Here is a 14,290-nt window from a genome sequence, read left to right as displayed (position 1 = left end):
GCCAATGTAGTATAGATATAATATTCGAAATAATTTGTATTTTCAAATGAAAATGTGAAAGTGTAATTTTGGCTACCTTTTATCTTTACCATAGTTTAAATCGCATCTGTTTATATAATTTATAGTAATATTTGTGGTCACATAATCTAAAGTCCTCATGATAAATGGATGAGACCCCACAAGTAATCAATGAAAATTAAATCGAAGTTGAACTTGTACCATTAATTTTAGGTTATTAGAGGGAGGGGGTCTGCTTATTAATTTTAAGACGTAATAATATTACTATTGTCTAACTTGTACCATTAATTAAATAATTCTGACTTAGGAAGGGATTTGGTGAGAAATACATATTTGTTTAGACAAACGCCCAAAATAATTGTTAATCAATTACTATGATGCAAGACGATTCATGTGGGGTATGGGTCTATGGGATATGGGAAACCTCTATTTGATTTTATTTTCGGAGTTATCATGGATTTGATGGTGTGATAGTGCATGCATGCATTGCAAGTAAAGGTCGACAAAAAAACTTATTTACCGTGTCTGATCCTATAATTTTCGTTTTCTAAATCCGTCATTTATGGATAAAGTTACAAATTAGTGACCAAATATTTAAAGTAAGAGATCCCGACAAACAAAATAACTATATAGATTAATATCCAATGTCCACTAAATTTTTTTTTATAGATAACACAATTTTTAATATAAAATTGATAAAGTATCAAAATAATTGAGGCAAATTTGGTTAAAATATTGATCATAGAAAAGGTTAGATTTGGATATGGACTAAATTTAGTAGATGAAAAGATGTGATAAGAAATGAAAGATACAATTAATATTATTTCAAAAGGCTGTGAATAAGATTTATTCAGTATCTTGCAAGCTGAGCTGTAGTAATTCTATATAAAAACTTCATTTAAGTTTGGCTGACGAACGAATTTAAAGGAGAAATCTTAATCTGGCAAGATTAATCGGACAAAGTCCAAATTATTCATTATTTTGTTAACTAGAACAAGTCAAGAGTAAGTTGGTTTTATACTTTTATTACGATATGTTCCTACAAAAATGGATTGTCAAAAGAGCATTTGATTTTGATCAACTTTACTTATTCTATATCGGAGAAAGTGCCAAATTTAATAGGGCCATAAGAGCATCTCCAGTAACGGCGTCAAAATCGCGACGCCGATTTTTCGCCGACGCCGGTTCTGACGCCGAACCATTGGAACCGGCGTCGGCGAAATCGGCGTGGCCATGCCGATTCGCGCGATGACGCCGGTTCCGACGCCGGTTCCGACGCCGTCATTGTGGGTCCCGGATCGGCGTCAAACCGGCGTCAGATTTTATTTTTTATTTTATTTTTCTTTTGAAAACACTATATATACGCGCTTTGAACGTCATTTTCATTCGCACCACTTGTTTTAACGAGTACTCTCTCTCTACCTTACTTTCTGTTCAAGATCAATTTAAGAAATGAGTAATGCCGGTGGTAGTGGTGTGGATGCGGATGAGTACGAGCAAATGATGAACGAAGAGCTAGATGCTTATACGAGCCGTGAGGTTGATCGATGGATGCAGAGTTATATGCAGCCGGCGGCACCTCGCCCACGACCAGTTGTCCACCGTCGACAAGTGGTTGATCGTGATCATGAAGCTGCACATCAGCGTCTGTTCACAGATTACTTCGCAGAGGAGCCGCGTTTTAACGCCAACCATTTCAGGCGTCGTTTTAGGATGAGGCGGGACTTGTTTATGCGTATTGTTAACGCTTTGGAGCAGCGATATCTGTATTTCCGCTTCAGGCACAATGCGGCTGGCAGACCCGGCCACACCCCTATTCAAAAGTGCACTGCGGCAATCAGGCAGTTGGCCTACGGCACCGCGGCAGACATGTGGGACGAATACCTCCACATCGGTGAGACGACTGCCATCGAATGTATGAAGTATTTCTGTCAGGGCGTGATCGAAGTATTCGGTGATCAGTATCTCCGAAAGCCTACCCCCGAAGATTGCCGGAATCTGCTGCGGATGCACGGGGATCAGCATGGGTTCCCGGGAATGTTAGGCAGCATAGATTGTATGCATTGGGAGTGGAAGAACTGTCCCGCTGCCTGGAAGGGGTTTTACACGACCGGCTACAAGGGAAAAAATCTCACGATGATCCTCGAGGCCGTAGCTGATTACCGGTTGTGGATTTGGCATGCGTATTTTGGGATAGCCGGTTCGAACAACGACCTAAACGTCCTCAACTCGTCGCCCCTTTTCAACGAGCAGTGCCAGGGCGTCGGTCCGACCATCAGTTTTGTCGCCAACGGCAACCAGCATGATATGGGCTACTACTTGGCGGATGGGATATACCCTAGGTGGCCCGTCTTTGTGAAGACGATCCGGTGCGCATCATATGCGAAGAAGGCCTACTTTGCGACGCGGCAGGAGTCGGCGCGAAAGGACGTGGAGCGCGCATTTGGTGTGCTTCAGGCTCGATGGGCTGCAGTTAAGGGACCAACGCGTTTGTGGAATGTCGACTGCATTGCTGATATTATGTACGCCTGTATTATTATGCACAACATGATTGTCGAAGATGAAGGTGTACAACTGACTGATTGGGCCAACGACGATAATGAGGCCGGTCCAAGCCACGACGTCGCCACCGCCAACGTACGAGGTGGGGTACCTCACGATGAAGAAGCCCTCCTCCAAGCACATGCCGATATGCGTCAGACGGAGGCTCATATTCGACTCCAAAAGGATTTAGTTGAAGAGTTGTGGGCGCGGAGGATTGCAAGGCGTTAGTTTTTATGTAAATTTATGTAATTTTTTTAAATGTAATTTTTTTAAATGTATTTTTTTTAAATTATTGTACTTTTTGAAATTTTAATATTATTATTCGAATTTTCCGTATTTGTCTCGTAAATTAAATTCCGTATGTTGATACGAGTGTAAATTAAATTATATAATTGTTATTAGTGATGTGGATAGGTAGTGTGAAGGCTATGTGAGGGCTATTTGATGTCCAGTTGATGTGGCAAGCTGATGTGGCAGGAGAATTGTAGTGCTGATGATGTGGCAGTGTGAAGGCTATGTGAGGGCTGGAGATGCTCTAAAGACATGATTTTTAGGTATTTAAAGCAGAAACAAATAAAAATATTCAAATTTGATTTCTGCAAATTTGATTTCCTTCACCACTACTAATGCCTGTTTTTTCTTCTCCGATTTATGAATTTGTTTTTGTTTGATCCCGTGCAGAGTGTTGCTGTTTACGGCGTTTCGAAGAGCTTGATTCGGAGAAGGATCGGAGCTCCGTTGGCGGTGGCGGCTGCTGCGAGCTCGAATCGAAAACCGGGAGATGGTAATGTCGTTTTTTGATGGAGAGCAATTTGAATGGGATGAGAGAGAATGTTCCGGCGGCTAAGTCGCCGGTGACTGAAAAGGACTTGAAATCCGCCGGTGGTGATGGCGTGGAGGATTTCTATCGGAGGACCAGCACGTCACACCGTGGGCTGTCACCGTTGCCAGGTGATGAATCCATTTACAACTTCTCTTAACTGTTTCTGCTGTTACGTTGAGAAGGTTAAAATAATACTCCCTCCGTCCCACATAATTTGACCCAGTTTTTCATTTTGGGCCGTCTCACATAATTTGACTCATTTCACTTTTATCATTTTTGATAGTGGACCTCACATTCCACTAACTCATTCCTACTCACATTTATTTATAAAACTAATATATAAAAGTGGGACCCACATTCCACTAACTTTTTCAACTCACTTTTCATTACATTTCTTAAAACCCGTGCCCGATCAAAGTGTCCCAAATTATGTGGGACGGAGGGAGTAATGAAGAACATTCGCCAATACGAAGTACCGTTGCAAAAGTACTTTTTGTTTTCGCTATATCTCTAACTAATTTGGAATTAAATTCACTGACTTTTTGAAATATGAGATACTGTTATACGAATTTTTCAGAATAAGGATTTTCAAATTTTTATCTATTTTATACTCCTTCCATTACGTAGAAGTATGCCATATATCTTTTTCCGTTTGTCCCATAGATATAGTAGGTGATATCTATTTATGACGGTCTTTTTCTTCTTCTCTTTTACTTTGTCATTTATGGGCCCCACTATCTCCACAATACAATTTCAACTACTTTTTCTCATTCTCTCTTACCTTATCAATTATCCATTAAAACTCATAACAATTTACATTTTCTCATTCTCTCTTATTTTACTAATTATTCATTACAACCCGTGACAACCTAAAATGAGTTAATAGACTTGAAATTCACTTATTAAAAATAAAAAAAAGACAAATGTATTTTTTATTGGCATGCGCCTCAAAATGATAAAATGGTCTTTTATTCGCGGACGGATCTGATTTATCCCATCTAATTTATTCCAACTGCTTTTTACGGATATCAAAAAAAGGAAAAAAGAAATCAAAATTCACACTTCCGCGTGGCCTGTCACCTACAATGGGCATTGCGAGTGGATGGTCGCGCCTCTCCGGAGCAGCGCTGCTCCCCTCTCTTTCTCCCATTGTAAATGCCCTAATATTTTGTTTGATCAAAATAAGTGAAAATGTTAGTAGAATATGTGTCTAATATTTATACTTCATTTGTCCCATAGAACTATAGACTTTTGAGACCGCACATAATTTAATGAACAATCACTAGTAAAGTAAGAAAGATAGAAAAACAAAGTAATTGAAATATATATTGGTAGTAGAGGATGCTCATTAAAGAGAAAAAACGTTACTAAAAATAGAAGTGGACTATTTTTATAGGATATGTCAAAATGGAAAGAATTTCTATTTTTATGGGGCGGAATGGTATATTACTCCATCCGTCCATCATTAAATATCTCATTTCATTTATACTCCATCCGTCCATGAAAAATATGACACATTATGAATGGCACGGATTTTAATGTGGAATTGGTAAAGTAAGAGAGAAGGAAAAAAGTAAGAGAGAAATAGTGTTAGTGGAATGTGGAGTCCATATTATTAGTAAGAAAGAAGGGAAAAAAATAAGAGAGAAGTTGTTGAAAATTTTCATTTTTTAAATGTGCTCTATTTTTCGTGGACGGTGGAAGTACTATTTTTAGGGCCTGTTCAAGTTGCTATATATAGGCAGAAAAGGGTGTATTTCTGGGCTTAAACCTTTGTTCATGTTTCTTATTGATTTTGAAGTCAGCCCGAGAAATAGATTTGGGCCCGCACTGTTTGAGCCACAAATACCATTATTTGAATTCTCGACATTTTGGTGGTATTATATTCTTGCATTGAGAGTTGTGCCTAGAAATGAGGGACATATACCATATTTGCCCTGCGAATTTGGAGGTGGCGGGATGTGAATTTTTTGGGTGAGGACATTTTAGGCAGAACACTCCTTATCGCCGTTTAATTAAATAATAAAATAAAGCTGCTAAATCTGTTACAGGTTTAATTATTGAATGTTGAACAACAGCAATTGTCAAAAAATTACATGGTTAAACAGTGATTAATCTCATCAAGATAATATTTTAGGCTATCCATATCAATTAAAATGAACAGGCCTAGCAAGTAAACGTATATTCCACTGACTCACGTAAAACTAATACTCCCTCCATCCACCAATAATAGTCTCGGTTTGACATAAAATAAGTTTTAAAAATATAATGGAAAGTGGGTCCATTGTCAAAAGTAATAAAATAGTGACGAAAATGAAAAATTGGACAATTAAAGGCGGACAGATGGTGTAAATAAAGGGTTCTAACTTTTTTCTAAAATAAAGGGTTCTAACTTTTTCTAAAGTTAAAACAAATTTTAAAGAATTTTTAAACAATTTATTCCAACTGCTTTTTACGGATAAATTTGCGTTTCCCAACTGCAACAAACTCCTCAGCAGCGACATTAAAAGCATGCCTACTTACTTCATCTATAAATAGAGAGGATGCTTTTCCACTAAGAATCACACAAACAAGGTTGAAGCAAATTAAGCCTTTTTCAACTCTCTCCTAATCCTTTTTCGGTAATCCTCTCTCCTAATCCTTTTTTTTCAACTCTTAATCATTGGATACATGGTCTTTTTCTTATTTCATCAAAGTTTTTTTTTTAATTATTTCTTCTTCCTAAGTAACTGTAACACTTAGCTATTCTTCTTATTGTTTTCTGTCAGAAATATTAATACTAGTTACTGATTGATTGCATGTATATATGTTTACAAGTAGGTGACCTATCATGGCCTTCATGCTTCCAAAGCTCATCGCCATTAAAACAGCTAGTTATCCTGATAAAGGGCATTTATACTTCAACGAAAGTGGAAGTGGAAGTTCAGTAACTATTGGGGAGCAGAGTGTGTTCAGCACGCTCGTGAAGATTGAAGTCGAACAAGCAACAAGCAACCCCAACTACGTTCACCTCCGATTCAGTAATTTCAACAGGTATTGGTCGCAGAGAGCGAACGGCAACGGCATCGTTGCTGAATTAAAGCAGCCCGTGGAAGACACAACGGATCCTTCATGCACGTTGTTCGAGGTGGTTCAGGCGCCTGGTGAGGCGGCAGGTGCGTTTTACTTTAATCACGTTCAGACCGGCGGGCGCCTGTTGGTAGATACGGAGTACTGGGGCGTTTTCGTGCAGGTAAACGCCCTAGATTCGTACGATTTCCTAACTTTTGTGGATTGGAGTACATTGGTGAAACTGCCTGCCCACGTGGCTTTCAAAGGGGATAACGGCAGGTACTGCTACGTATTATTGTCATCATCTAATGATACACAGCGAAAATTGATTACTAGTCGAGTCAGATTGATGCAGTTCCAGCAATAGGTGTTGGCAACATCTAAAACATGTAAAAAACGTTCTGTGTTAGAATGACTTGAAATTTAAATTGATTTTGGCCATCTGACATCATTTAGGAGGCAGAAAAGATAATTTACTGTTTTTTGAGTTTCTAGGGTATCGTATACGCTTATAAATAGCGGATGTCTTTGTTTTGACTGTGGTTTTTTATTTTATAATATTAATATCGTTTCAAGTGATTAGACTGTCTTTGATAACCTCATAGTTCAGTCATTCTTATACGTCTTTCTGCGTCACAGATTTTAATAAATTAAGGTTCAATATCATAATTTAGACCATGCATGTTCAGGTTCCTTGAAGGAAGGTCCTGGGATGGGTACAACTACCTGCAGTTCTCATCCGATGATCCTAATGAGGAGGCGTCAGGCCATCGCGTGTCGTTGATGCCCGACGGACATGTCCGGATAACGTCAGATCACTGGGATAGCCAGTTCTGGAGGCGCAGCCCAAACTGGATATGGGCCGATTCCGATCAGTCTTCCATCGACGACAACGACACTCACTTCTGGCCCGTCAAAGTAGACGAGAACAACACCATTGCACTCCGCAACGCTGGCAACAACAATTACTGCGCACGTCTCTCCGCCGAAGGGAAGAGCGACATGTTAAACGCGGACGTCCAAAACATCACCAAGGAAGCAAGACTGGTGGTGCAAGAGCTAGTGTCCCAGAGAAACATCTACAACGTCGTATATCGGATGCAGGACGCCAGGATACACGACGAGGTGCCTTACGTTGCTGGCACATCCGTGCTTACTAACTCCAGCGACCATGAGGCTGCTATGGCTGTTCAGTGTTCAGATTACGTATCAAGACGAGAAATCTTATACTTTTAGCCGTAGCTTGTCTTTAACTGCAGGGGTGGAAACCACCTTCAAAACCGGCGTGCCCTTCATCGTGGAAGGAGAGATCTCAGTCTCTTTCGAGATAAACACCACTCTCCAGTGGGATAATGCCACAACGACTACGACATCAGTTATGGCTTCGGGTTCGGTTCCTGTGCCTGCAAGGAGTACTGCGGTAATTGAATATGTCGGGACGAAGGGCACCTGTGATGTTCCTTATTCTTACACGCAGCAAGACAAGAGCTCCACCGATGGCACGGTTTCTTACACTGAGCAGGTTGATGGTATTTACAAAGGCATCAGTTCTTACAACTTCCACTTTGTTGTCAAATCCGCTCCGGCCTTGTTCTGAATATCCAGTGCCGTTTTTCCCAATCATCAATAACCGTCATGCAGTTGATTTCTGATATGCAAGCTAGCTTAATACATAAACTTCTGACATGTAACGGAAAATACGAATATCAACTGTAGTTCATCAATAAGATTGGTGTTTCTTTATTATCAATTTGATTCCTCCAAGTTGTTGAGTGTTTATTCATCCAAGCATTTTATCAAACAGTATTCATCCAAGCATTTCATCAAACACTATTCACTCACTGCTCTGTCTTTGCACGAACCATTCGAATAACTAGTGGATCTTGGGCCGTGTTCTTTGTGCATCGCTGGGCCTTGATCGGAGCAGGTGTGGCGTCACCGGGCTGCTCGTCCGTTGATGGTGCCGAATTGGACGTTGAGTATTCAGTCAAGCATTTCATCAGACACTATTCACTCAAGTGGCTAGAATATCCGCATCTCGGCTTGACGAAGATAAAATTCTTGGAATGGACTCGTTCGGGAATCGATAGCTCGACACGTGCCACTTTTCATTTTTATTTATGCTTTAACAAGTTATGAATTTGCGTAACCCTCTTAAAACAGAATTAAGGGTAGTAGCGCAAGAACCTGTGCCCCTTTCGCGATGGCAGTCGTCAGACAACGCCGCCAGCCAGCCACAGCCCTCACCATCTCTTTCTTCCTTAAATCGAACATATTTGAAAAAAAAATTGAAAACAAAAGTGAGTGAAAAATTCGAACCAAATCAAATGAATTGAACAAAATATGATCTGAAATCAATAAACATTAATAACACAACCACGAATCGAACCAAAATGACAACTATTTGGTTTGGGTAAGAAAATTTGCATTCACGCATCCTATCAAGCAGTTGGAGTGCCAATAATCCAACAGCAATGATCTAATACTATGAGAATGGTAATGATATACTCTTCTAATACATTTTCCTTTTTTTTTAAATGAAATATTTCTTAAAATAGAAACATCAATGTCTTTACTTATCCGTTCTAAAAATGAAATGCTCCACTTATGATCGGAGAAGGAGAGAGTAGCTAATATCATTTCAACAAATTGGTCATTATAAACATTAGAGACGGAGAGCACAACTTTGTTATATAAATGGCTTTAATGCCGATAATTGAATAAAAATAGAATTTTATATTAGTTTGATGTTTGAAGACTGATTACGTGAATGTAAATTGTTGAATAAAGTGGGCCTTTGCTCCACTTGTCCACTAAATAAAAAGAATTGGGCCATTTGTCGCTTAACCAATAGTTGGATAATTAAAGCCCATTAGATGCCTGGGCCAAGTTGAACCTCATGCTCGACCCGGGTTTGGAATTCCACCCATTTATTTGAATACAGCTTTCCACCTACCAATTTTCACACAAACAAACTGACATCTACAAATTAGAAAGGAACATTTTCCACCGACTAGTTGTGACCGTCCCGAAATGTGGTGATAACAAAATGAAATGATAGCCTAATCGAATGGAGTAATAAGCACCTATAATGTTGTATAAACTAATTGAATAAAGTATGTGTAGAAGCATTTAAAGTCCTACTAGAATGAAGTAAAAAACTTGTCCAATGAAGTAATAACGTTTTTTAATGAAATAATAAACCTACTAGAATGAATTGTATTTTTTAAAGTGAATAAAGTAAAAACTTAGTTCAATGACATCGAATGAAGCATGTGTTAAATCATTTCAAAATCTACTGGAGGTAAGTAAAACCATAATGTAGTACTCCCTCCACCCCATTAAATATGCAACATTTGCATTTCGGCACATGATTTTACGTAATCTTGTTTTGTGAGTTAATGAAGAGAGAGTAAAGTAAGAGAGAAGAAAAAGTAGAGAGAGTAATGTTACATTTTAATGGGACAGACCAAAAAGGAAAACGTTTCATTTCTAATGGGACAGAAGTATTTATTTTCAAGGTATTACGTATCGGAATGAAGTAATAAACCTACTAGAATGAAGTAAAATGAGCTTGTAATGAAGACCGAAATAATTTACACATCAACGCATCTCATCAAAAAACTTCTAATGACCCTAATTTGGTCTCTAGTTCAGTCTTTAAAATTAGTTCGACAATGTTCACAACTCCAAAATATATTATACAAATATATCCAAATTTATATATAAAAATTTAGTGAATAATAAAATGTAATTATAAAAGACTAAACATAAATTATTAGGTAATATAGATAAATTTGTTTTTGATATTTTATATGTTATATGTAAAATAAGTTAATTATTTTGTAAGAATGTATTAATAAACATGAATAATTAGTTAATTTGATAAAAATTGATATCCATTGGTGTCAAGTAGGATCTTGTGGTGGAGTGGCAAATGCCTTTGTCACTTGTCCAAGAGGTACATGTATTCGACTCCTCTCAAAAGCAATATTTTTCAAAAAAATTGTAAATACTGGACAAACGGGCCCAATCGGTTGGCGGTTTCCGCCCTAACTGGCCGGTTTACCCGGTCCAAAACGGTTGAAAGCTTCATTGGTTTAAAGACATGAATCGGACCACTGGTTCGCAGCTGATATTTAAAACAAAGAAAATGATGGAACGAGACAGCTTGCTCATTTTTTCTTTCCTCAGCAACAACATATGCAATAGATAAACAATTCTTACTAGCATCAAATAATAGGAATATAAATTAATGACTCTAGACTCGACGAAGTGAAGATGGTAAAAAATTAAACAATTCATATCTATACTACGGTTTTGAATCAACATATATAAAAAATGCACAAGATCAGAGGTGAAGCCCATCGTGTTTCAGTCTATTGGCACAATAAGGGCCCAATAATGGTCACTTTTAACAATAGCATTTGGACTTTTTTTTAAAGAAATGTAAAGAATTGTGGGTCTGAAAAAAATAGTGAAATATGGAGTTTACTTTTTTATATTGGTTGCATAATAGAATGTGAATGAAGTGAGTTAGTAGAAATTTAATCATGGAAAAAGCAAGTATAGTCCATATTTTTCCTAGCACAAGTGGGTGAGTTCAAAAAATTTAGATTCGAATTTATTGTAGTTTTTATATGTAATTCATAAAAACGTTGAAAATATTTTTGAATGCGTATTCAGAATATAAGGCCCTAGATTTGAAAACGTTTTTTATGCGCTGGATTATTTTTTCAGAATATATGGTCGTCTTAAAATCTAAGATTTCCTTTTAATATGCGCCTTTCATGGAGTTATCAAGATTTGTCTTTTACTATCTTTGTAGGAATACATTTATCTCATCTTTTGATACCTTCAAATTTATACAAACTCGCATGTATTTATCTATCTTTCTACGGTTTGCATCTATCTTATCTTTGAATACAGCTTTCCACCAATCAAATTTATACAAGCTGATATTACTATAAGTATACTAATTACTTCATCATCTATAAATAGAGTGGATGCATTTCCACAAAGAATCACACAAACAAGATTGAACCCTTTTGCATTTCCACTTATCAGTTTTGGTAATCTTCTCTCCTAATCCTTTGTTTTTATCGTTGGATAAATATAATAGTCTTTTTCCTTATTTCATCAAATTTTGTTGAGCTTTACCGACGATTTTTTCCGTCAATAAACTCCTAGAATTATAATGGAAGGATAGCCCGCGGCGACAAAGACAATGTCTGCAAAATATCTATCGACGAATTTAAGACGTCGGTTAAAAATTTACTCTGACTCTTTACACTATCGCTTGTTTTTCATTTGTCACCACCCTCCCTCAAACTCTTTAAGGTGAACGAGGTTGTACTTTCTAAGCCCAAATATATTATTGGGCCTTAGCTTTTTACAAGCAGGCGATGTTCCTTATTCTTGCACGCAGCAAGACAAGAGCTCCACCGATGGCACGGTTTCTTACACTGAGCAGGTTGATGGTATTTACAAAGGCATCAGTTCTTACAACTTCCACTTTGTTGTCAAATCCGCTCCGGCCTTCTTCTGAATATCCCATGCCGTTTTTCCCAATCATCAATATCCGTCATGCAATTAATTTCTGATATGCAAGCTCGCTTCATAGATAAACTTCTGACTTGTAACGGAAACTACGAATATCAACTGTAGCTCATCAATAAGATTGTTCATTCTTTATTATCAATTTGATTCCTCCAAGTTGTTGAGTGTTTATTCATCCAAGCATTTCATCGAACAATATTCATCCAAGCATTTCATCGAACAATATTCATCCAAGCATTTCATCAAACACTTTCTGAGCTAAAAATGTCGTTGGATTAGAGTAATGGACTTTAGCCCAGTCAAAGCCCATTAGAGGCCCTCGAACACAACCCACATAGCTTGGGCCCAAGAACTCATTTCATGCTACACTCGAGTTTGGAAAATAGCCCGTTTTAAAGTTTTATTCTTAAGACCTTTAGCACTAACTTATTTTTTGATGTGCCGCAACTATACACCTGCGTTCACTTTTTTCATCATTAATAACTTTGAAGAATATTTTAAAGATTAAAGAATAAAAGATAAGATTAAGGAACATAGAAAAGTTTAGAGAATATAGAAAAGATTAAAGAATATAGAAAAAGTTCAAAGAATATAGAGCAGTGGTATAAGTTTGTGTGAGTAGCTCTCTTCTCTTGTCTCTATCTTCAAAACCGAAACCTCCTGAACTTCCCGGCGATTTGTGGAGCCAGATCAACCCAACTTGGGTAGCTCTCTTCTCTTGTCTCTATCTTCCATGAGCTTGTTTATTGCGTATTAGACTTGTTTGTTATTCATTTGCCAACAGTCTCAAAGTTACCGACGGAATTTTCGTAGGCGCTTCATGCTTCCAGATTCCATCGCCATTAAAACAATTAGTAATCCTAGTAGAGGTCATTCATACTACAACGAAAAAGAGAGGTCAGTAACTCTTGGGGAGCAGAGTGTGTTCAGCACGCTCGTGAAGATAGAGGTGGAACGAGCAACAATAAGAAACCCCAAATACGTTCACCTCCGATTCAGTAATTCCAACAGGTATTGGTCGAAGAGGGACAACTGCAACGTCGTCGTTGCTGAATCAAAGCAGCCCAAGGAAGACGTTACGGAGCCTTCATGCAGGTTGTTCCAGGCGCCTGGTGAGCCTCCAAATACGTTTTACTTGGTTCACGTTCCGACCAGTGGGTGTCTGTTGGTAAATTTGGCGAGCTGTTTTGGAGGAGCGGTCCTAGCTGGATATGGGCCGATTCCGATCAGTCTTCCTTCAACAACCGCCACACTCTCTTCTGGCCGGTCAAAGTACAAAACAACAACACCATTGCACTCCGCAACGCCAGCAACAACCAATACTGCTCTCGTCTTCTCCACCACCAGAGAAGCAAGACTGGTGGTGCAAGAGCTCGTGTCCCAAAGAAACGTCTACAACGTCAGATATCGGATGCAGGACGCTAGGATATACGGCGAGCTGCCTTACGTGGCAGGTGCATCCATTGTCACCAACACCGGCAGACAAGAGGCTACTATGGCTGTTCAGGTTACGTATCAAGACCAGAAATCTTATAGTTTTAGCCGTAGCTTTTCTTTAACAGCTGGGGTGGAAACCACCATCAAAGCTTGCCTGCCCTTTATTGCGGAAGGAGCGATCAAAGTCTCTTTCAATATAAACCCCGCTCTCCAGTGGGCGGACACCACCACCACATCAGTTATGGCTTCGAATTCGGTTGCTGTACCTGAGAGGAGTACGGTATGTCGGGACGAGGGGCACTTGCGATGTTCCTTATTCCTACACGCAGAAAGACATGAGCTCCGCCGATGGCAGTGTTTCTTACACTGAGCAGGTTGATGGTATTTACAAAGCCATGAGCCATCAATTGTTACAACTTCCGCTTTGTTTACTAAATCCACTCAGATGTTTATGTATGAATCTAGCTTAGATATAAGAAATAAACTTCATGACGGTTATTGATCATTGGGAAAATCGGCATGCGAATGCTCAGACGAGATTTTGGGTTTTCTCAAAATTTAAATTATTTGGTCAAGAATGTCTGCGTAACACAACCTTTTGCATAATGAAATTCATAAAATCTATGGTTTGTGTTTTGTGGATTTATTTGGTTATTTTGGTGTTGCTTATAGCTGTTTATGTTTGTTTGTTTCGTTCTTAGAATATCTCAAAATTTTATTTTTTGTCAATTTTTGTTAAAAAAAATCGGATATAGAAAAATTTATGGGATTCCGTCGGGAGTCACACGGTGACTCGTTGAGTTCGCACTTGTGGCGAACCCAAGGACTTACCAGGCATGTACTAGAGTGGTCATTAGG

At 38.5% G+C, this 14,290-nt stretch overlaps 2 protein-coding genes across 2 annotated transcripts; both read left to right on the top strand.

Moving 5' to 3' along the window:
* The first annotated feature begins 5,944 nt into the window (after positions 1 to 5,944).
* LOC121799381 lies at positions 5,945 to 8,186 on the top strand. The gene is made up of 3 exons (XM_042198740.1): positions 5,945 to 6,006; positions 6,206 to 6,715; positions 7,126 to 8,186. Exons 2-3 carry the CDS (start codon positions 6,216 to 6,218, stop codon positions 7,670 to 7,672), a joined length of 1,047 nt encoding a protein of 348 aa, XP_042054674.1. The 5' UTR covers positions 5,945 to 6,006; positions 6,206 to 6,215; the 3' UTR covers positions 7,673 to 8,186.
* A 4,466-nt stretch (positions 8,187 to 12,652) lies between these two features.
* Positions 12,653 to 14,032, top strand: LOC121799296. Its single transcript, XM_042198617.1, has 2 exons — positions 12,653 to 12,699; positions 12,780 to 14,032. The coding sequence occupies exon 2, from the start codon at positions 12,816 to 12,818 to the stop codon at positions 13,800 to 13,802; it is 987 nt and encodes a 328-aa protein (XP_042054551.1). The 5' UTR covers positions 12,653 to 12,699; positions 12,780 to 12,815; the 3' UTR covers positions 13,803 to 14,032.
* The last annotated feature ends 258 nt before the right edge of the window (positions 14,033 to 14,290 follow it).

This window comes from Salvia splendens, chromosome 4, assembly GCF_004379255.2.
Source record: "Salvia splendens isolate huo1 chromosome 4, SspV2, whole genome shotgun sequence".
Classification (NCBI taxonomy): Eukaryota; Viridiplantae; Streptophyta; class Magnoliopsida; order Lamiales; family Lamiaceae; genus Salvia; species Salvia splendens.
Note: the sequence above shows the minus strand (reverse complement) of the source record. Positions and strands in the feature narration are given on the sequence as shown.